A 21,241-nucleotide genomic window follows, 5' to 3' on the forward strand; every position below is an offset into this window, starting at 1 on the left:
CCACCGAGTCTCAGTTTGCATCCTCCTCTCCCTCGCTCACTCGCTCTTAGCTCTCCCTCTCTCCTCCTCTCTACATCTGCTGCCTGCTCTCTCCGTCAACCCTGGGATCTCGTGAGGGAAGCTGAGGGTCTTCCACTGAACATCTGCAGTAGCTTTTCTCCTTTCTGAAGCCTTTGAGTCGCTGAAACCCAACCGCCACCATGGAAGCCATCAAGAAGAAGATGCAGATGCTGAAGTTGGACAAGGAGAATGCCATCGACAGGGCAGAACAGGCTGAATCTGACAAGAAGGCAGCGGAGGATAAATGCAAGCAGGTGAGACGTGGCTGGTGGGTTTTAACGGGACTGTAGGATGTAGGATGGATGCAACGGATCTAATGGTAAAACTTTCAGAAAGAGAATAAAGTGCTCATGTATAACACTGATATTACTGAATCTGGAGTGGCAAAAGACATCAAAAGTATTGTTACGTCTAGTTGCTTCTTTTTGCACAAACTTGAAAATTGTTTTCTGTCATTTGTTTATTTTATCTGTTATCTTCTAGCCTTATTTGTCCAATCACCAGATAAACCATACAGGATGAAATTCAATTTAGGGTGATTTTTTGTGTGAAAAAGAAATGTAATTAATTTGCTATTTACATAGCACATTAATATGTTAATGTTGGAGTTTCTCCATTTGAAAAATAATTAGTTATTGTGCAGTATCTAAAAAAAACTCTTGTACAATCTGTTGGGAGGACCCAACCCAAAATGTCAAGTATTTCCCAAAGCACCAAATGCTGCAACCAGAAATACAAACAGACAGCAGCTGGTACTGGACCCCAGGGGCTTGTCTTCTGCTGGGCAGGAGAAGTTGGAGGATGCCCACAGGGACGAGCAAACAGACTGGCAAGCTGGCGACTGGTAGACATATTACACACGGTGAGCCAGAGGGATTACTTAAACCGACCAGGAGCGGTGCTGCAGGAATAAAAATCCAACTATAGCAGCTGTTGCTCTGATCCTCACTTTGGTAGGAGTTACAGGACTCTGGGGTGCTGCATTACCCAGCATCCTTATCTGAGTTAGAGTCTGCAACATACCAAAAGAGAACCTCGCCGCTTGGCATCAAACGTCCACATGCCCATATTTAGTGCTGCAGGGCTTTAAACCTGCTGAACTTCACACAACTTGATATTTCAAGGACTTGACTTAATGATAGTGAATTTTTACCACTTGATACAAGCAGAGCAGAATCCGGAGATGTAATAGGATATATGAGGCGTCTAAATAAAGGTAATTATCGCGCAGAGGGAGGCGGTGTCATCATGGTGGTACGACTGGAATGCCAGAGAGCAGGGAGTTGGTGAGGCGCGGACAAAGCCAGGATCTACATTGAAGCAAGTGGAAGGAATCCTCTCTCGGGGCGGCCGATGCCCCGATCGCACTCTGGGAGAACGCAAGGACTGACAGTTGTCACTTACACTGCACATATGCAGCCGGCAGCGAGTCTTAGACATCAAGAGACAGTCAGCATGAAATCCTAGAAGATTACGCAGAGCTCTTTAGTTTGTTTAGATGGCAGGGATTCAAGCAGTGATAAGTGATGCTTTCTTTGCTATTCCTGGCTCTGATGGGATGGACATCAGAGCACGGTGAGGCTGACAGAAGGCACTGAAAATACACTGCACTAACTACATTAGGCTCAATATCAATATACATTACACAGAAAACCTGGTACAGAATCCAACAACAACAAGGAGAAATCTGGGTTGGTATTTATTAAGCACCTACATCTGAGTGCTTATGAGTATTGACCATGTCTCCTTAAGTGGCTATCATATAAAAGCTTTAATTAATGAGCATTCCCACTCTCCTATACTTGATAAATATCCAGACTGATCATCTCCTGCCTGGAAAATAACAACAGTATCCACAAAAATCCTAACAACGAATAAAAAAACCACAGATATTGCAGTTTTCCATTTTCCTCAAAAACAATGCTGAAATGCGTCTTACAGTATTTCATTAATGCTTACTTAAACATCAGGCAGTTTTTGCTGTATCCTTCCTGACTCTCTATTGTATTTGCCTTCTTTTTAGCTGGAGGATGAGCTGCTGGCTCTGCAGAAGAAGCTGAAGGGAACCGAGGATGAGCTGGACAAGTACTCTGAGGCCCTGAAGGATGCTCAGGAGAAACTGGAACTGTCGGAGAAAAAGGCCACAGATGTGAGTTCCCCACAAGGCTACTGAGGAGCCATCTGAAACACATTACCCACATTACAGTGGAACACCACAAGTTCTGGGGTTTGGTCTTATAAAGTATCAATATCCACTCTCTCAGATGGACTGAGTTACACATCGCTCCATAGGTGGACAGATTTAGCTATGAAGACACGATCAAGATGTGCAAACAGGAGGTCTATTACATCAAAATGTGTGTAAAGAAAAAAAAAACTTGAATTCAATAATTAATCGTTCGCACTTTGGTTTTACTGCCTACACTCCCACAAAGGGCCTGGAGTTTAGTTTAGTTTAGTTTAGTTAAGTTAAGTTAAGTTAAGTTAAGTTAAGTTAAGTTAAGTTAAGTTAAGTTTAGTTTAGTTGCACAGTGATGAAACATAGAAGAAGAGTGATAAAAACAGTCATATTCAGACAATATAATGAATTAAAAAGTGATTTATAAAATCAACTGACCTCAAAACAAACAAAAACAACAAAAATCAACATGACAAAACAATCAAGATGACCCTTCTGTCTGAGGTTGCTGGTAGATTGGATTAGAAAGGCAAACCCCCTGAGCTCTATTTACATTAAACACAGACACATACTGTGAGAACTATTTACATCAAAGTCCATGCTAGCACCTGATCAACCACAGCTCAGCATTACTTAATAAATAGGCCGCTGTTAAAGACATCCCAAACAAATCCTTCAGACATGACTAACTGGTGTCTTCATATCCACTCACTGTTGAGTATGGCTGAGTTGTTGGTGGCTCACAGAGTCTGTAACGGAGCTATTTCTCAAGCACAGACAAAACTTGGCCAGCCTGTAGCCGACCAGGAATCCCAGGAATGCAGCTTAAGCAAACAGAGAACCCCATACTGCAGTGTCTAATGAAATCAATGCTCTAGCCTTTTCCGGTGGGGATATTATAATCTCCTCTGTTTGGCCTTACAGTACATACCTTGTCGGTGTACAGTGGTGAGTGATAGTGCACCTTAATAGAGTGTGTATTGGGTTTATGTGAGAGGCAGTCGCATTCAGATCTAAGTGGCTCAAACGTCGCTTTTCTATTAAGAACTCAGTCGGCAAATAGGGGAAGAGATTTGAGTAAATGTTCTTTTATTTATTAAATAGGAAAGATTCAGTGAGATAAATCTTTGTAAAAACCCCGGAGACAGACAGAAGCAGACTGGGTTTAGTTTCCTTTGTTGGACAGTTTTGAGAACACGCAGTAAAAGCTTTCAAAATCTCAAAATTATTGAGAATGACACCAAAAGTCATCTTACTTCCATAGTGGTTTACACAGGGTTATCGCTGAAACTAGTCCCAGTGAAAGCGGGTGAGATAAGGTCTCTAAGGTCAAAGGTCAGATTACAAATGATTTCCGTCTCAGATGACCTATCAGATCCCTGCAGATCCCTGCGCTTTTTAGCAGTCGTGTCTGGTACCCCCTCTACTTTCTTTTGACTACTTTTGTGCGAACAGTCAAGTTGGATAAAATCTGATCGCAACCTTAGCTTCAAAAAAGACCAAAAGTGTTTTGACAGATAAACATAGATGGAAAGAGACTACAAATCGAAACCTAGTCAGGAAAGTGAGGAGGAGGAGGAGGAAGAGGAGGAGGAGGAGGAAGAGGAGGAGGAGGGGGAAAGGGAGCCTGAAGGAATGTGTCGCCACCCAATGGCTGCAGGTCATGTATGCAACAAGCAAATCAATTTACATTCCAACCGGCTGCAGGTCAGCAACCCTTGTTAAAGACACACACACACACACACACACACACACACACACTAACATACACACACACACACACTTCTGAAAGTAAATCTTTGAACCTTTGATTTGTAAAAGTCAGTGTACAAGTCTCTCTCACAAGATCTTATATTTTATGATTCAAATTAGATAGGCTATATGATTCAGATGTGACGCACACACACACACACACACACACACACGCACACACACACACACTCTCACTCTCTCTCCCACTGTCTCTCTCTCTCCAATCAGAGCAGAAAAATGCAGCCTAAGCACACCTTAAACTTGCCATATAAGTCCACAATGGTAGAGTCAAATCCATCCCACACACACACACACACACACACACATACAGACACACCTCTTTTGTGGAGGAAAAAAAAAACGCTAGGAGCCTTCCCTTCCTCCCCTCCTAAATCCTGTGATGTCATCTGAGTCAAGCTTCTTCCCAGGATTGGAGGATCTGGCCATAAATTTCCTGAAAACTCCCAACCCTTTTTTCCCATCCCACCGCTGCTTGCTCCCTGATTTCCTGCCTAACAAAGTTTTCCTCAGTAGGCTGCAACTTTTGCGCTAATCAGCTATAAAGTTTGGACATAGCAAGACAAAATCTACACTAGCAGTTGGCTCCTTTTGTTTTATAACTTCTAATAAAACAAACATTGGTGATCATGGATGCGGTGAAGAAGAAAATCCAGGCCCTTCAGCAACAAGCGGATGAAGCAGAGGATCGCACATTGGAAATACAAAGGGAGTTGGACAGTGAACGGGAACTGCGCGAAAAAGTGAGATTATTCATCATTAATCCGACTTGAGTTGCATTTAAAGCGCTGGTGTTGACGCTCACATACCTGTGGTGCGTTTTTGCGGGGGAATATTAACAATAACGCCTATATATTTATGCAAATTCCGGGTGTAAGGCTGGACAGGTAGACTATCTCTCTCGGAAAATCACTATAATCTTCCTATAATATTCCTATAGGCACTTGAAGTGTGGTGCTCAATAGTGACCTTAGGCTGTGGTATTTTTTTTTTTTTTATCTCCTATGGTATCACTATAATCAACATTCCTATAATATTCCTATAGGGTGTTATCGTGTTTCCTATGGTATCCCTATAATATTCCTATACAGACTTGTACTTTGGCTGTGATATTTGTATAGTATCCTTCTAAAATGTATTATAGGATTACTATAGGCTCTTTTTCGTATCTAGCGCCCTCAAGAGTATCCCAATTAAATGTTTGACGTTGTGCTGAATACACTGGGATGGTCAGGCCTAGTTAATGTGTGTTCATTATATGGGAACACATTAATCGGACTTTTAAATTCGGATTTTTTTCCCATTTGCACAGCTGTTTTCGACATCTGGCTTATCACATTCGAAGTGGGTTTATTCCTCTTTGGTCAGTCATTAAATAGACTTTGTTGTTTTTTCCTCAAAGAGCCTTTTGAATGAACAACATTTGACACATTTCTGAAAAAGTCAGCTCTCATCCTCCCTGCTCTTCAGCCTACACAGGAAGAGGGAGCAGACATGGTTATCTGTGCTATCAGTCCCACAGGAAACAGACTGATAAGTAGCAATCTGTCATCCCCCAAACACACAGTGTGTTTACTTTACACACTTAGAACAGCTGTAGCACTTAAAATATATCAGGGCTGAAACTTTGTCAGTCATTTCGTTACTCTGCATCAGCACATTTTACGAGACGAGAGTGAAATATGGAAGAAATGTTGCTCAATTACAAGGTGATGGTGCTCTTTTTGTGGGTAGTGTCGGAACTCATCATGATTTTCACCAATAAAATTGATTACACTTAAATTGATCACATATATACCAAACCCTAACCTTACTGAGGACCTATCCTTAAATAGAGCAAAAAAAAACCAACATATTTGAGATCAACAATCTGTTAAAACATAGCCAATTGAATTTTTGGCCTAGTGGTCCTTCCTCTTTTTGTGGCAACAGCACATTTCCTGGCTGACCTGTGACCTCTGACCTCTCCCTGTGCTCCTATAGGCCGAGGGCGATGTGGCATCTTTGAACCGCAGGATCCAGCTGGTGGAGGAGGAGCTGGACCGGGCCCAGGAGCGACTGGCCACAGCCCTGCAGAAACTGGAGGAGGCTGAGAAGGCTGCAGATGAGAGTGAAAGGTGAGAGTCAGTGCTGGCCTCAGTGCACAGCAAAATCCTCAGTGGTATTTTAACTTTGAGGGTGTTAAAAATCAACACTTTTCCACTGTTTATCTAAGTCCACACCCATCAGAGTTAATTCAATACTTTTAAATTGTTTTGAACAGCTGCCTAGAGACACATCAGCTGGACAAACAATTCTCCAATGTCATTTTTCAGTGACAAATAATTGTCACTGAAAAATTAACACTTATTAACACTAGAAAATATGCTGTGAAAGAGTGTTCTCTATGTTATATTTAGCAATAGCAACACAGTTGAGTTAAATTCAAGTCAGTCAATTCAGGAAGTTGATTTTCTTCCAAATTGAAAAAAAAAACTTTGGTCATAAATAGATTATAGCCTAATGTCCAGTCTATGAATGACTTAGACCGAAATGACTTCAAGTGATTGAATTGAACGTGAATTGAACCCAAACATGATAAGCAATGTAAGTATTTGAGATGCCATATCACTTTTATATAATAAATATTGAGAAATTTGATCTCATCGCCTCTTTTCTTGTCATCTTCTGTGTTTGGTCCATCGATGCAGCATCTTCTGCAGGTGGTATGGTTGAGCTAACACTGTGTATCTTACTCTTCATCAGAGGCATGAAGGTGATCGAGAACAGAGCGATGAAAGACGAGGAGAAGATGGAGATTCAGGAGATGCAACTCAAAGAGGCCAAACACATTGCTGAGGAGGCTGACCGCAAATATGAAGAGGTACCAGCACAACGTTCCTCGATTTAGTTGACTGTCAGTTTTCAGATGAATGAAAAAGCCGATGTGTTTTTGTGCGTTACTTTTCCCTCAGCTGTGATTTTGTGTTTCTCCTGTGTCAGGTTGCCCGTAAACTGGTGATCCTGGAGGGTGAGCTGGAGAGAGCGGAGGAGAGGGCGGAAATTTCAGAACTGTAAGCACAAATACATTGAACAGCGTGTCTGTGTGTGTCCGTCTGTTTGTGGGTGTTAGTAAGTTGTTACTACAATGACAAATCAACTTATGGATTTTTTGTATCTTTCATATTCCTCAATCTTTCATCTTTCATCCGTCTCATTTGTATCATTTGCTATATAATTTTAAACCTAAACAACCTCAGGTAATACTCACTAATAATCAATAATCAATTAAAAAGACGTATTTCTCCTTTCATACAGTAAGTGTGGTGACCTCGAGGAGGAGCTGAAGAATGTCACCAACAACCTGAAGTCTCTAGAGGCTCAGTCTGATAAGGCAAGTGTTTTTTTTTGGGTTTGTTTTTTTTTTACCTTTATTTATCCAGGGAAAGTTGACTGAACACACATTTTCTCTTCTGGCAATACCCTGCTTCACATTAAAGCAATTGGACACATTCACACTTATGGGAGTTTCCCAGTACAACCACAGTTTTCTCCTGTTGGCCACTGGAGCAGTAGGGGCCTAAGTGCCTTGCTCAATGGCGCCTTGAAGGTATATTGAAGGAGGGGAAAGTGTTACTCGTTCAGTTTCCCCACCCACGTTTCCCCAGTCGGTCCGGAGGTTTGAAACCGCGACCTTCTAACCTTCTTTTTCTAACTGCTAGGCTGCCACCATCCTTACTCATTTGCTCTTTATCAGCGGTTAAACGCTAAACAACAAGGTGGTTAAACACTGAATTCCAGGCAAGCAACCAAAAACAGTTACATTTTCATAATAGTATTAATTTACATCAAATTAGCTTGAAAAGAAACAAATTTCATCAACTAACATCAGTCTAATATATACTATTCATGTATATCATAAAGATTGAGCTTGAAAAGGTGGATAAACATTTTTTTTCACAAATAACAAGGTGTGTAAACTCAGTGTATGTGGGTTTCATTGCATGCCTGTGCTTTATTTTCTGTGGCGCTCTATCACACATGTCGATATTTAATGTTTTGGTGATGGAATAATTTCTGTTTCTGTCTCTCTGCAGTACTCTGAAAAAGAAGACAAATACGAGGAGGAGATCAAAGTGCTGAATGACAAGCTTAAAGAGGTGGGTGCATGTCTGCTCAAGCTCCATTTTCAAAGGAAGGTAAGCTGTGTCTAAATGATTGTTCACTTAATGCATGGCTATTGTCTTTTCAAAGGCGGAGACCCGCGCTGAATTCGCAGAAAGGACAGTGGCCAAGCTGGAAAAGACCATAGATGACTTAGAAGGTACGGTCCAGTCGTTTTCAACATTTCATCTCTCTTTTCCATTTCTTTACTCAACTTTTTTCTTATTTTTCAAACTTTTACTGTTCTTAACTTCCTTCCTCTCTCTCCCTGGTTTCCCTCTGTTGCCTCTGTACCACTCTGCGTTCCTCCTTCCTCTGAACCTGCTCCACCTGCTTCCCCTCTGCCCTGCCTGACCTTTGACCTGCAGATGAACTGTACACTCAGAAGCTGAAATACAAGGCAATCAGCGAGGAGCTGGATCATGCCCTCAATGATATGAACACCTTGTAAACCTTGTGTTTAGCCTACGATGCTTTGACTGTCTTTCTTCTGTCTCCATTGTTTGGAAACACTTTGCTTCTACTTTTCCCCCTGTGCTCTTGCTCCTCCCCGCACCCTTAAACTCTTTAAACTAAAGCTCAATAAAGATATTTCTATTTTACCCTGTCTTCTGTCATTTGAATTTACTGTTTGCAGATCTGCTATCATTCTAAATGCCTCAGTAATACGAACAGAATTGGTATTGCTATGCTTAAAACAAAGTGCCGGCAATAACAAGGCCAATATTCCACATTGAAGTTCACTGACCTCATGTGAATCGACTGATCTCTCCTCTGTATTTTATATCTGCTACTTTTTTATTACAGAAAACCTATCAACTGCAAAAGAGGAAAACCTGGGAATGCACCAAGTCCTGGACCAAACACTGCAAGAGCTGAATAGCTTGTAAAATGGCAAGAAGAATGAGAAACAGAAAAAAAAAAGAAAAAAAAAAACCTTGTCGTGAAAATATATTTTCTACATTCCATCCATTCTCTGTAACTGGGTTTTCACTCTTATTTCTGGTTGTGAAAACTTATGTACCCCCCTTTTTTTATATTTATGTTTTGTGACGGTTTTGGGTCCAGATGAGCGATAGCCTGTTCAGTTTTGGTGCTGGAAATTGTGTTGTAGATGAAACTCTGAGCACAAATAAAACTGATGTTGATGGTGATGATGGTGATGATGATGATGATGAGGATGAAATGAGTTCTGCAAGTGTGTGCCTATGCATGTGTTTGTGCATGTTTTGTGTGACATCAGCCTACTCTAGCATAAGCCATAAATGAAAGGATAATTTGGGAGGGATCTTGCCCTTAAAAGGGAATGCCACCCATTTTCAAATCAGAGAGAAACCACACCTTGAATTTGTGATGTCACTGAGTTGAGCTGCCTAACCAAAACTTAAACCGCATTGGGTGCAAGACCTCACACAAAAATATTACAGGTCAACAAAGTCACTGCCCCATTCATTGTCTTAGTTAGTTCACTGGTTTCTAGCTTTAGGAAAGAGTGGTGCATGTTCACAAGTATTGACTGAACTGTCCTGGGGCAAAGGAATAACAGCTGTTTTTTTTTATGAGTGGCATTCATCTTAAACTTTACATGAGCCATATTGCATAGCTTTGTCAGTGGGCAATACTAAGAAAGTGAACTATCCAGACACAAAAATGGAGATGTGGGTGGTCCCATGGATCCCAGACAGTACAGAGTATAAGTAGGCTACTTTTATGACTTTTTCTCCAGTAGTGATTTCTATTTCAATTTCAGTAATAAAGTTACAGTTACCAATAAAAAAAATCCCTTAGTTTGTTTAACAAGTGACTCTAAATATCAGATATAAGTCGACTTATCCAAAAACTAGCCTGTACCCCACCCACCTCCGGTTCGTTTTCTAATACACCGAGTTAGCTTAGCTAAATGCAAAATGACAGAAAATATTGCTTTCTGTACTCTCATTAATTTGACTTTATCGACTGAAAGTTGGACAAGAACTTTGGACATCAACGTTATTTGGTTTCCTGGTCATTTTTACACAGAAGTAGCCTACACAGGAAACTGACGGTAAGGAGGAAATCGCCAATACGGAAGTGTATGGAAGAATAACGGTAACGAATTACTGTAGTACATTACAGTTTACTACATTACTGTAGTTATGTAATACAAGTACTTTCGAAATGAGTAACTAGTAGTGAATAACTGATTACCTTTGGAGTAACGAGCCCAACACGGTTAGGAGATTCCTAGCCATCAGGGGGCGTCATTTCTGTACATTCAGTTCACCGCTTCGCCGGGCGGGATTTCCGCAATAATATCAAGTATGGCGAAGACATACGACTATTTGTTTAAATTACTGCTAATCGGGGACTCCGGTGTCGGGAAGACCTGTGTTCTGTTCAGGTTTTCAGAAGATGCCTTTAACTCGACGTTCATTTCAACCATAGGTATGGCTTTCTTGATGTAAACTGTGCCTTTGTGTCTGTGTTTACAAAACGTCGATGGTCTGTCTGTGCGGGCCGGTCTAATTGCTGGGAGCGAGTTACGCTATCGTAAAGCTGGTAGTATTTTCTCGGTGTCAGTAATGTAGCGTTTGTTATTCATTGGGATAGTTGTCATATAATGCACTGAAAAGGGAGTATACGAGTAAACGCTGTCCCTTCACGTGTGTTGCATGGAGCTAATGGTGAAGTAGCTAACGCTTTTATTGCGTTAGCAGCAATGCCGGTTCTCTTGGCAGCTAGCGGTTAGCCAGATAGCATTAGCCCCTTAGGCCCAGGCTACATTCTGGTATGGAACCGCAAAGTCATGATATCAGTAGCTGGTAAATGACAGCCATTACAGTGAGCTGTGGTCTCTGTTCATATACTTTGATGATCTGCCTCTATAAGTAGCTGGATAACTGTTTATTGCTCCTACCGTATTATGTGACAGCAGTGTCAGCTAGTGGGTGTCAGCTATCCTAAGTTAGCTAGCTAACGTTATGATGACATGCATGATGATCCTCCTTTATCCCCTGCAGGCATTGATTTCAAGATTAGGACAATAGAGCTAGATGGCAAGAAAATAAAGTTGCAAATATGGTAAGTTAATCTTTATTTCCCTGGTGCAAGTCGGTAGCATGATAGCAGTGCTATGTCAACATTTGCCTAGTTTAGTGTGGATAACATACATTTGTGGTTAAGGTTGCTTTCAGATATCACATTTCTGATGTTTTTAGGGACACTGCTGGCCAGGAGCGTTTCCGAACAATCACAACAGCCTACTACAGAGGAGCAATGGTGGGTATCTACATCTGCAGGGGTTACAACACAATACAAACCTAACATTAATGCACTTTTGAGGATAGCCACCACTCTCTAACAACTATATAAATGGAAAATATCTTAAAGGTTTTTGATTTGCTCTTTTTTACAGGGCATCATGCTTGTCTACGACATCACCAATGAGAAGTCTTTTGAGAATATCAAGAACTGGATAAGGAATATAGAGGAGGTATATGCTACCCAAAGCTTGAAATATCTGTGAGAGTGCCCCCATGTAGCCTGTTTATATTAAAATGTATTTTCTCTGTCGACCCAGCATGCATCAGCTGATGTGGAGAAGATGGTCCTCGGCAACAAGTGCGACATCAACGACAAGCGGCAGGTGTCCAAAGACAGGGGAGAGAAGGTGAGGAGATTGCTGGAAGTTGAATTTGATGTGTAGCTTTGAAAATCATAGTCCACTTCATAGGGCCTGACTCGTAGAGGATGTTTGGGTCTGAGCTCAAGAACTCGGGGGGACAAATAGTATTTTTCTTTGTGGCATCTTTATTGATCAACATAATTATTGTAACATCTCTAGTCTGTAGATCACATTCTCCACCACAATTTCAAAACACGCACATTCTAGGATTCTAACAACTGTTTTGGTTTTTCATCTCTGAGGTCTAGTGTACAGTAAATGATAAAAATAACCATAAGTCATTGGGCCAAAATGTTTTTTATTCATATTTTTTGTGGTGATCTTAATGATGGAACAAATACTGATACCAAAATATGAATCGAAAGGCCTGTATTGGCCGATATTAGTGCACCAGTGTATTGGTTAAACAGTTGCACAAAAAAACATGATGTCGCCAGACTTGCAAAAAAGTTTACGTTTTCTTTCACTTTTACTTTCAGCTTGCATTAGAGTATGGAATCAAGTTCATGGAGACCAGTGCAAAGGCCAACATCAATGTGGAAAATGTAAGTAGCCATTCTTCTATGTGTGATATGAAATGCTTAAATAATGCAATGTAAATGTAACGAGTGTGCTATATTTGTTTTTGTTTATAGGCGTTTTTGACACTTGCTAGAGACATCAAATCAAAAATGGACACAAAATTGGTGAGTAACTTTATTTCCTTGCTAATACAGCTCAAGTATTTCACCTGACATGAATTGTGTAAATATGTTTTATCAGATCTTACGTTTACATGTCTTAACATAGTAGATAGAGTAGAGTCCACACACTGTATAGCTCCCAAATATGTATTTTATTAACAGCCCTAGGTGACGTTTCAAGCTGATGGTGAGCATAACAGCTCGTAACGTCACCTAGTGGGGTTAATAAAGTACAGTGTGTGGACTCTCCTCTGTCTACTATGTCCTGTTTTCTCTCTGGCACCTGTTGACCTACAGGATGTGTATATTTTTCACTTTTATGTATCTTAACATGAAATGCTTTTTCAACTGTTAAGTTCTGAACTTCTGAGAATGAATGGCCAGTGGCTTCCAGTTGTGGACAAGAAAATTAAGATTTACATAAAGAAACTAGCTAAACCAGGTGAAAGCAGCAGTTGAGTAAACGGTCAAACGGCAGAGCAGTGACCTGTTTTGTTTGTGTGTCTTTGCTCCAGGAGGGCAACACGCCGCAGGGGAGCAGTCATGGGGTCAAGATCTCTGAGCCTCAGAAAAAGAGCAGCTTCTTCCGCTGCAGCCTACTCTGAGGACCAAGGCCTTAGATACTGGCCGCCAGCAGGCTGGACATAACTGGACTGTGCTCGCTCCTAGCACTTCCTCCCCCTTCCCTCTCTCTCCCTGTCCTCCCAGTCCACACAAACCATTAAACTCCCAGCAAGCGGAGGGCTGTCCCTCCTCCCTTCCTCTTCTGAAGGCTTCCGGTGGCACATCTCTTCCAGCTTAAGGAGATCTAGCGGCTCTGTGGGTCAGACCGCTTGACTGGTGGAGGACTCGACCAGGAGTATCGTCCAGATATTACATATCACACAAAAGACAGCCTCTTCCTTCCGATTTTAGTCTCTTCGTACTACACGTCCATTCTTCACTCACCCGGTAGCACAACTGTTAAAAGTGGAGCCCCATTTAGATGGAGAAATCGTTTAATTAATCAACCCTTAATTAATTAATTTAATTAAGGGTTTGGGATTGGAATACAAATGTGATATTTAGATCTATTTTTATTAGTCCTCTTGCCCATTTATGTGGTAAATGTCAACCAGAGATTGATTGGCTTGGTTTCCAGTGAAACAGAGTTGCTGCATGTGTAAAGTATGTGCAAACTTGTTTTTCATTCCAGTAAAGGGCAGTTCAGAATCATATCGAGTATAATGCAGTCAAGGATCAAAGAGTTGGGTTGAGAAATTTTCCATTTGAGTTCTGCTCTTTGGTTTGCATGTAGTCCTTGACAATCATTTAATGTAACTGAAAATGCGTGTTTCTTATTGCCCTGATCATTACTTGTACTTTTTATGCAAGATGTTTATGAACAGACTATTTGCCTCCACTGAATAGGCCTCTTTGCAATAGCTTGAAGGCAGGTTGGCAACCCAAAACATTCCAGCTGTCTGTCTTTCTAGATTAATGTCAAATTCTGCAGAACAGTGTCACCTTGGGTAACACTTTTCCACGTTTACCTTTCTGCAGTGTAGTAACACCTATAATAATGTTCATTTATTCATTATTGCAGACATTTTTTGTGCTTACACTGTTTTGTTACCCCTTTGTAAGTACATTATTTAGGGAAATTTCAGTCCTGACTATGCTAATTAAAATAATTTCCTATTGGTTAATACACCGCAATAAGGCCGTTTTAAAGTGTTGCCTTGCCTTTAATTTGACCTGAGTGGAGGTTTAGTATTACTTGCATCCATGTAGCAGCTCTGATTCATGTTCAAGCTATATGACGTTTCTGGTTACGTTAGCGGCAATTAAAACTATGTGGTTCACTCTGAGGTTTCTCACTGACGTGCTGCAGTGTGAAGCCTCCCCCTCCTATCCATGCAATTCTCCTTGCACTTTACCAATAACTTGTGTTTTGTGTGTAGTCTGTGCCAAGTGATAGTTTCGCAATACAACAATACAAACATTAACTTTTTGGGAAAAAAATATATAATGTTTTAGATCTACTGGTTCATGGTAATGGTAGATATAATGGGCATACCTAGATAATCCTTAAATTTTACTACACCTCTTTATAAACGACTTGCTCTCTTTTGCTATTTCACTGCTGGTGTTCTGCTGTCCTGGTGTTAGTTCACCCCAAACATGCCCCTAATTTATTTGAGTAGCCATTAAAACAAGAATTTGCAAGCTTTTGTTTCTATGCTACTGCCCTGCCAAATTGTAATTTACCTAAAATGTGATATTTCCTTGGCTTCTGAAGTCAAGACGGACTCAATCAAAGCTTCAGAAAGGTCATTGTATGTTCTGTTGTGTTAATGTAGGTTTCATTGTGGTCAGTCTCTTGTTTGACAGCTAGGTGGCACCTGTGGCACAGTATATACTGTATTGTATGTCGCCACCCAAAATTTTAAACAGTATTTTTAAAACACAAGCTACTTAGATTAGACCTGCGTGATGTAGACATTTACCCTCTGCTGATATTTAACATTGATGTTGAGTCTTAATCTGTTTGCATTCTCCCCCATTTTCTTCCTCCTTACATTTGTTGCTAGTCTAAAAGACGAGCTCCTACGTGCACAATATCGAGAGGGGATCCTGTTTTTGCTTGCCTGCACCTTTATAATATCTATTGGGACCTCATGACTACCACAACCATTTGTCTTAACGGCTAATACTCAATTCTGTCTCATGATTGAGCTATGCATTGTGAAACTTGGACCTCTGCGTTTTTTTGTGTAATGTCATTTCCAGACATCCATATAGAACCCATACAGTTGAATGTGTGGGGTTTTCGTTATTTGTTTTGTTTCGTTCACTGAGCCAAAAACAAGACGTGCTCCATTTGTCGGAAACTGTGCATTGGTTCATCGATGCAAGATCTTGTATGATGGAAGACTGTCGAGTGGGAGGAGTCAAGACATTCAAATGTGGAGATACTGCTGTTTTCTCAATCGAGTGATAGCTTTAAGTCATACAGAAATATAGGGAGCAGACTTTGGTGGGAATGCTTTACTTGTAGCATTTTCAGTCAAAATGATTCCCCTTTTTCTTTTCTTTCTTTTTTTTTTTAATCCGATATCCTTTTTTAAAACACGTCACATGTCATTTACATCCCTTTTTTACAACCACATTTTCATTCCATTGATTGTGAAGTACACCGGGAGAAGAATACAATACGTTTTGGAAAAACACGACAAAAAAGCAGTTGTAAATATCACATGGAGAAGAAAAAAAAAGAGATCTACTTTAATTGTACTGTACTTTCTAAACCCATATGAAAATGGATCTACAGTTTGTAGATATGTGTACTTTTGATTTAATAAAATAAGATTCTTTAAAAAAAAAATAAAGATGTCAGGTCATTTTAATTCGCTCTCTTTAATGACTGACTGTCAATATGGCCAGAATGATAGAGGAGACTTTTCACTGTCAGTTGACCCCATGGTGCCACAATGGAGCGTGACTGCTTTCATGACACAAATGCCTCTCCCTCCATTGGCCCGCCATGACCCACTGGAATATTCTGGCAGATGTTTCTTTTATAGCCTGGTGTAACCGAGCCCCTCAGATACAAACACAAATCTACTGTTGATGGTCATAGCTAATGAGCCTTGTCCTGATGGATTGGTTGATGCTTCCATCTGATGATAGATTAGCAACCGCACCAGGATTAGTGTTATTTCAAACTGCTGCAATGTAAACCGGAAAGAGAGAAAAAAATCTAAGTGGACTTAAGTGGAGCTTGCAGCTTATCTTAATGTTTGGTCTAACACCCCTAACATTTCATTGCATTTTCAGTCTAAGTTAAACAAACCCGAACTGTTAGTCTGTTGCAATGCTCAAATTAGAAACATGTTTATTCTACTGTTGCACTCATATTAAGTTACTCTGGATCCAAAATGTAAAAATGAAGATGAAACAATGGTTTTTACAGAATACAGCAAAGTCAAAATACACAAAATGTTGGATGTTTCCATGAGAAGAGGCATGCAGAAGATGCCATAGTTGGGCTTCAGTGGTGCCTTCAGTTTTCCTCCACTCTCCACACACTCCTCAGTATTATCAGTCCATCCTAAAGTACTGTTCATATGAAGAAATGCACTGTATTGCTTCATATCCTCATATCCTGATGTGGAAGGTGCTGTGGACAGAAATCAGAATAGTTCTGGTTGATCTCATTTGCAGTCAGGAGTAGAGTCAACATAGGGATAAGTAATAAAGCAGGTAAATGATCTTTAGGTAGCAACCACTGATATATTAATAAAAATAAATGATATATATGTTATCTCTAAATGTATAGGTGGGTTTACCCTCCATATCCCATGGTAGGTGCTGCACCATGCCATGTGAGGCCCACCTGAGGAAGTCTGGAGCTCGGACGATCATGTGCTGGAAGTCCTCCAGTGACAGGCGGCCGTCGTTGTCCAGGTCGGCCTCGTCTATCACCTTCTCACACACCATCCTCACCTCGTCCTCCGTCAGCTCGTTACGGGTCAGCTTGTTCAGCGTCTTCTCCAGGTCCGACTTGCAGATGAAGTCGTCATTGTTGAAATCTTGCAGCAAGTGAAAAGAAAGTAGGTGAGTTGTTGGACCAGCAATTTTCCAATGTGTGTGTGTGTCTGTGTCTGTGTGTGTGTGTGTCTGTGTGTAGGAGTGTCTAGTAATTGAGGCTCTGTGATGGTCATCATATTGGGATATGGTAATGTAATTATCGATTACAGTTCAACTACTACAGGTTTTTGAATGCTGACACCCATACCTATATTTTTGTATTGAAGCCGACAGCCAATATTTTGTGCTAATATTTAGTATATTTGAATTTGACCATTTTCATTCCAAAAAGAAGAAAGATTCGTTTATTTCCCCTACAATTGTATGCCTGTCAGGGTGGAAAAGCCTCTGAAACAGCATTTAGACCATCATGGGACACCAAAGCTCTCCACTGAAACCCTGACTAGTGACATTTATTTAGTGTTAGCAGCTCTTTAAGGCGGGGTGACTCACCACACCTGTTAAATTGCAGGGAAGCTCTTTCAGTGAGGAATGAATTTACAAAAAACATTACTGAAAAATTAAATGAATAAATAAAACGGTCAAAGAAAATAGCAAGCTTTACAGACTGTTCTTATGTTGCTGTGGTCAGGGAGGAACCTCCATCATGTCAGAGGTGTTCGACATGACAATTTCCGATATTTAATAAAATGCCAATATCGGCACATCAGTAATTAAACACATTTGTAAAGCCCTACACATTCACCCAACACACCTAATCCTTCGTAAGACAAGTATCCCAGGGATCTTCGTCTTCCTCAGCACAGTGTAACTAAGCGTTTCTGGAATGACGCCTTCCTTGCTTTTTCCTTTTCTATATGTCTGAATAATGGATGAAAACTTTCCTTGACCCATGACCATGGCTGTGTGTGTGCAACATCTTCATTTGTCAGCATTGCTTAATTAGGGGGACACATGGCGCTGAGCACAAACCGGTCTTTGACAAGCCGTTCGCCTCTATAATGGGCTTGTTAATCATTTATACCATTCCATGCACCTCCCATCATGCTTAAAGCTCTATAACCCCTCGCCATGCTCTCCCGTCCTATGGTTACATGGACTGACCTCCTGTGCACAGAGGATTGATGGATGTAATGTAGCTTGTCCTGGCTGAAGGACCGTTGAGGATGCAATGAAGCTTGATCGAAATCTGCTGCAAATCATGAACGACCTGCAAAGCTGTGCAAGTCGTGTTGCAGTGTATTTGGTAGGGAGGGGAATAATTAAACGACTAGTCAGTTTACCACTGGTCGATGCACTAGTTGATAATAACAATACTAGTCAGTTTGTACCCTAAATTTAACCTATATACTGTGTTGTCATTGTAAAATACAAGATTTCCGTGGTTCATCAGTATAAATGAAAATGTGCAACTCATATTGTATATTTATTAAACTTACTGGGGAAAATATGAGGTCATCATTGGTCAACTGGTTTGTACAAGGGGTTATGTGTTGGTTTTTTTGCACACAATTAGTGCCTTCAATCAGGTCCGAACTTTGCATCATTATATTATTTACACTATTCTTTTAGTTGCTTAAGTTCAGGTTAAAAACAGTGACAGTAGTGGAGGTTCCCATCCCTAATATGTTTTTTTTTTAAAGCACTGCTTCGGGTACTCATGGATGTGAAGATGTGTTACCGTAGATTTTAAAAGCGTAGTAGGCCTTCAGGTCACGCGGGGCCATCTCACTCAGGACTGAAAACATGTCCAGGAAGTCGTCCAGTGTCATGTTTCCCTCTCCATCCTCAGAGAAAACCTCAGCAATCCTCTGACGGAACGGGTTGTCCTGGACAGCAGGGAAACCACCACATCTGTGACAGCCTGACAAGTCTGAGCAGTTCATCATAAGCAGCCATGAATTGGTAGTTGGATAGTTAGGGATTGAGTGTATGGCTCTTAGGTTGCATTCTGGCTTATGATATTATGTGTTTTCATTTCATTTATGCATCACGTTGTTGTCTAATTTGTGTTTTTCTGTGTGGGGAAAGCAGAGTGTAGCAACTGCTTCATGTAGTGGCCAACGGGAATCCAAATAAACTATAAAAGTGTCCCAATTTGGACGATTATACAGCATAATATTGACAGTCACTCTCCCTTTCCCAGCGGACGTCAGTGTTAACACACGTGTTTACCTTGCTGTCACTGTGTAAAGAGGCACATAATTGACCCAATCCCACCAAGTGTGCCCTATGCGACCCACCAGCTTTCTTCCAAGTTTAAAGGAGTCAGGTAACATATAACCTTTCAAAGACTTCTGTCGATTAGTTGGCCATTAATTATGGATCGGCAACACAGGGAGAGCGGGTCTGCAGGGTGTGTGTGGGCCAGCGGGTCTACCTTCAGCTCTGGCATGCTGCCAATCAGCTCATATGGTAACTTCACATCTGGCTGGCTGGTGTAGTCAAGAGGAACGAGCTGCGGTGCCAAATCCCGATAGCGGTAGAACAGTCTAGGTTAGGAAAGGTTTAAAAAATTTACTTTCAGTATTGAATTACAAGATATCTTCTATATTATTATATAGTTGTTTATTTAAGAGGGGCAGTTGGCAGTCAACTAACCCCCTAAGTTAGAAAACTGCCACTGTTCAACTGCAGTCCCTGTTAATCTCTATCCTATTTAGATTAAACAGGGAAAAATTAGATAAATCGCCACAGGTGAAGTTCTCAAATGCAAGCCATTGATCTCATTATCATTTAATCTCAATAGTAGCCTAACCCACAGTCACTTTGGTCGCCCAGTACTCATAATTTACAATTACATACAGTATGGCATGGTGCAGAACAGAACAAATTTCAGGCAGGTGTGTTAGAGTAACAATGATTGAGAAATAATAAGATTTAGTCCAATTTTATTATCAATTTAAACAAAATAAAGAGCTCACCTGAGAATTTCTTTTCTTGTAAAATATGTACAATCCTGCAAATACAATCAGATCATGGTAACAATGTGCAATATACAGTATGTCATAAAATATAATCGGATACAATTGTTATGAAATTATCTGTTTTATGTCTGTATTGTTTATGTATGTATTTATGTAAACAAATAGTCCTATCCAGACGTTTACAGATTAAATAAAATAAATGTGCATTCCTTCATGCCTCTGAGCCTCTGAGGTGTTAATTGTCAAACCTTTAAAGACAGGCCAATTCAGAACCGGCTCAGATCTTCAAAAGAAACTGTGGCAAATAAAGCTACAGAAGCTATATCAACAAAACCACCAGGCTTTGACTCGTTTGATTTGAATACGACCCTGAATCTGTTATCTCAGACATCACAAGCATCTGGATCTACTCTATTTTCTTAGCAAACAGATGAGCCATTAAGAGCAGTTTAACAAGTGTGTCAGTGCCTCTATTGTGTATTTAACCACAAATGTAGGTAGTTTTGTGAAAGATAAGCAAGTGAAGCAGTTTCAGCAAACCAGTTTCTCCTTTGAGAACAATAGGCGAACAAAGTGAAAATTAAAAGGGAGTGACTCTGACCTGGTAGGCATCTAGCTGCTGTGCTGTGAAGATGGTCTGCTTATTCCCCATGTCTGAGCACACAGACAACAAGCCTCAGGTCCATCGCTGCTCCAGCATCGAATGCTTTTGAGGGCCGGTGGATATGTCAGATATGAAATACTGGGACAAAAGGAGGCCAGAGCCAAAGAGGAGATCAGGTGTCGGGCTGCCACGGGGCCCTTTGGTTCCCCATTATAATGGCAGCATTTCATCGTTTTCTCCAATGTGAATAGCAGCCCCTTTGACAATGAACAAGGGCTGCCGTCCAGCATCATGCCAAGTGGTATCAACCCCCTTAGTGCCACTCTATGGCCAACGCCTCGCTCGCTACTCAGGTTACACTCTTTAGAGCCAGGGTTTTGTAGTGGGCAAATAGACTTTTTGATGGGAGACAGGCATTGTATTAGCTGAGAACTTGATTGTTGGATATTTACCTGGTTATAGGTCAGATAGATAATAGTGTTATTTGCAAATGGCTTCACTAGCAGCACATGCAGAACAACCAGTACTGACAACCATCCTTTGAAGCACCAACATAAAACTTTTATTAACGCAGCCACATGAATTCATCAACAATTATGGTACTGGCATTCCAAGTTGACATGAATTACGACTCTCAGGCTATTATACCTGGCATGAGCAACAAAGACGGCTCAGGAA

The 21,241-nt window shown here is 40.8% G+C and overlaps 3 protein-coding genes across 7 annotated transcripts; 2 read left to right on the plus strand and 1 right to left on the minus strand.

Annotated features, from left to right (window-relative positions):
• tpm4b (tropomyosin 4b) lies at positions 1–9,306 on the plus strand. Of its 4 annotated transcripts, none has more exons than XM_071910723.2 (9): positions 1–314; positions 2,084–2,209; positions 5,993–6,126; positions 6,755–6,872; positions 6,992–7,062; positions 7,307–7,382; positions 8,086–8,148; positions 8,243–8,312; positions 8,521–8,988. In XM_071910723.2, exons 1-9 carry the CDS (start codon positions 201–203, stop codon positions 8,601–8,603), a joined length of 855 nt encoding a protein of 284 aa, XP_071766824.1. In that variant the 5' UTR covers positions 1–200; the 3' UTR covers positions 8,604–8,988. The 4 variants fall into 4 exon arrangements, with proteins under 4 accessions (XP_071766824.1, XP_071766823.1, XP_071766826.1 ...); XM_071910722.2 differs by having other exon boundaries at positions 8–314; positions 8,960–9,306; XM_071910725.2 differs by lacking the exons at positions 1–314; positions 2,084–2,209 and adding an exon at positions 4,446–4,752.
• A 960-nt stretch (positions 9,307–10,266) lies between these two features.
• On the plus strand, positions 10,267–15,577 carry LOC139920662 (ras-related protein Rab-8A). Its single transcript, XM_071910696.2, has 8 exons — positions 10,267–10,576; positions 11,152–11,212; positions 11,350–11,410; positions 11,547–11,624; positions 11,712–11,801; positions 12,296–12,361; positions 12,452–12,502; positions 13,015–15,577. The coding sequence occupies exons 1-8, from the start codon at positions 10,453–10,455 to the stop codon at positions 13,102–13,104; spliced, it is 621 nt and encodes a 206-aa protein (XP_071766797.1). The 5' UTR covers positions 10,267–10,452; the 3' UTR covers positions 13,105–15,577.
• A 1,062-nt stretch (positions 15,578–16,639) lies between these two features.
• On the minus strand, positions 16,640–20,611 carry cib3 (calcium and integrin binding family member 3). 2 transcript variants are annotated; one of them, XM_071910708.1, is made up of 6 exons: positions 20,561–20,611; positions 19,957–19,991; positions 19,413–19,524; positions 18,714–18,861; positions 16,878–17,073; positions 16,640–16,661 (listed from the first exon to the last, which is right to left on the minus strand). In XM_071910708.1, the coding sequence occupies exons 1-6, from the start codon at positions 20,609–20,611 to the stop codon at positions 16,640–16,642; spliced, it is 564 nt and encodes a 187-aa protein (XP_071766809.1). The 2 variants fall into 2 exon arrangements, with proteins under 2 accessions (XP_071766809.1, XP_071766810.1); XM_071910709.1 differs by lacking the exons at positions 19,413–19,524; positions 19,957–19,991.
• Between the last annotated feature and the right edge of the window lie 630 nt (positions 20,612–21,241).

This window comes from Centroberyx gerrardi, chromosome 13 (genome assembly GCF_048128805.1).
Source record: "Centroberyx gerrardi isolate f3 chromosome 13, fCenGer3.hap1.cur.20231027, whole genome shotgun sequence".
NCBI lineage: Eukaryota > Metazoa > Chordata > Actinopteri > Beryciformes > Berycidae > Centroberyx > Centroberyx gerrardi.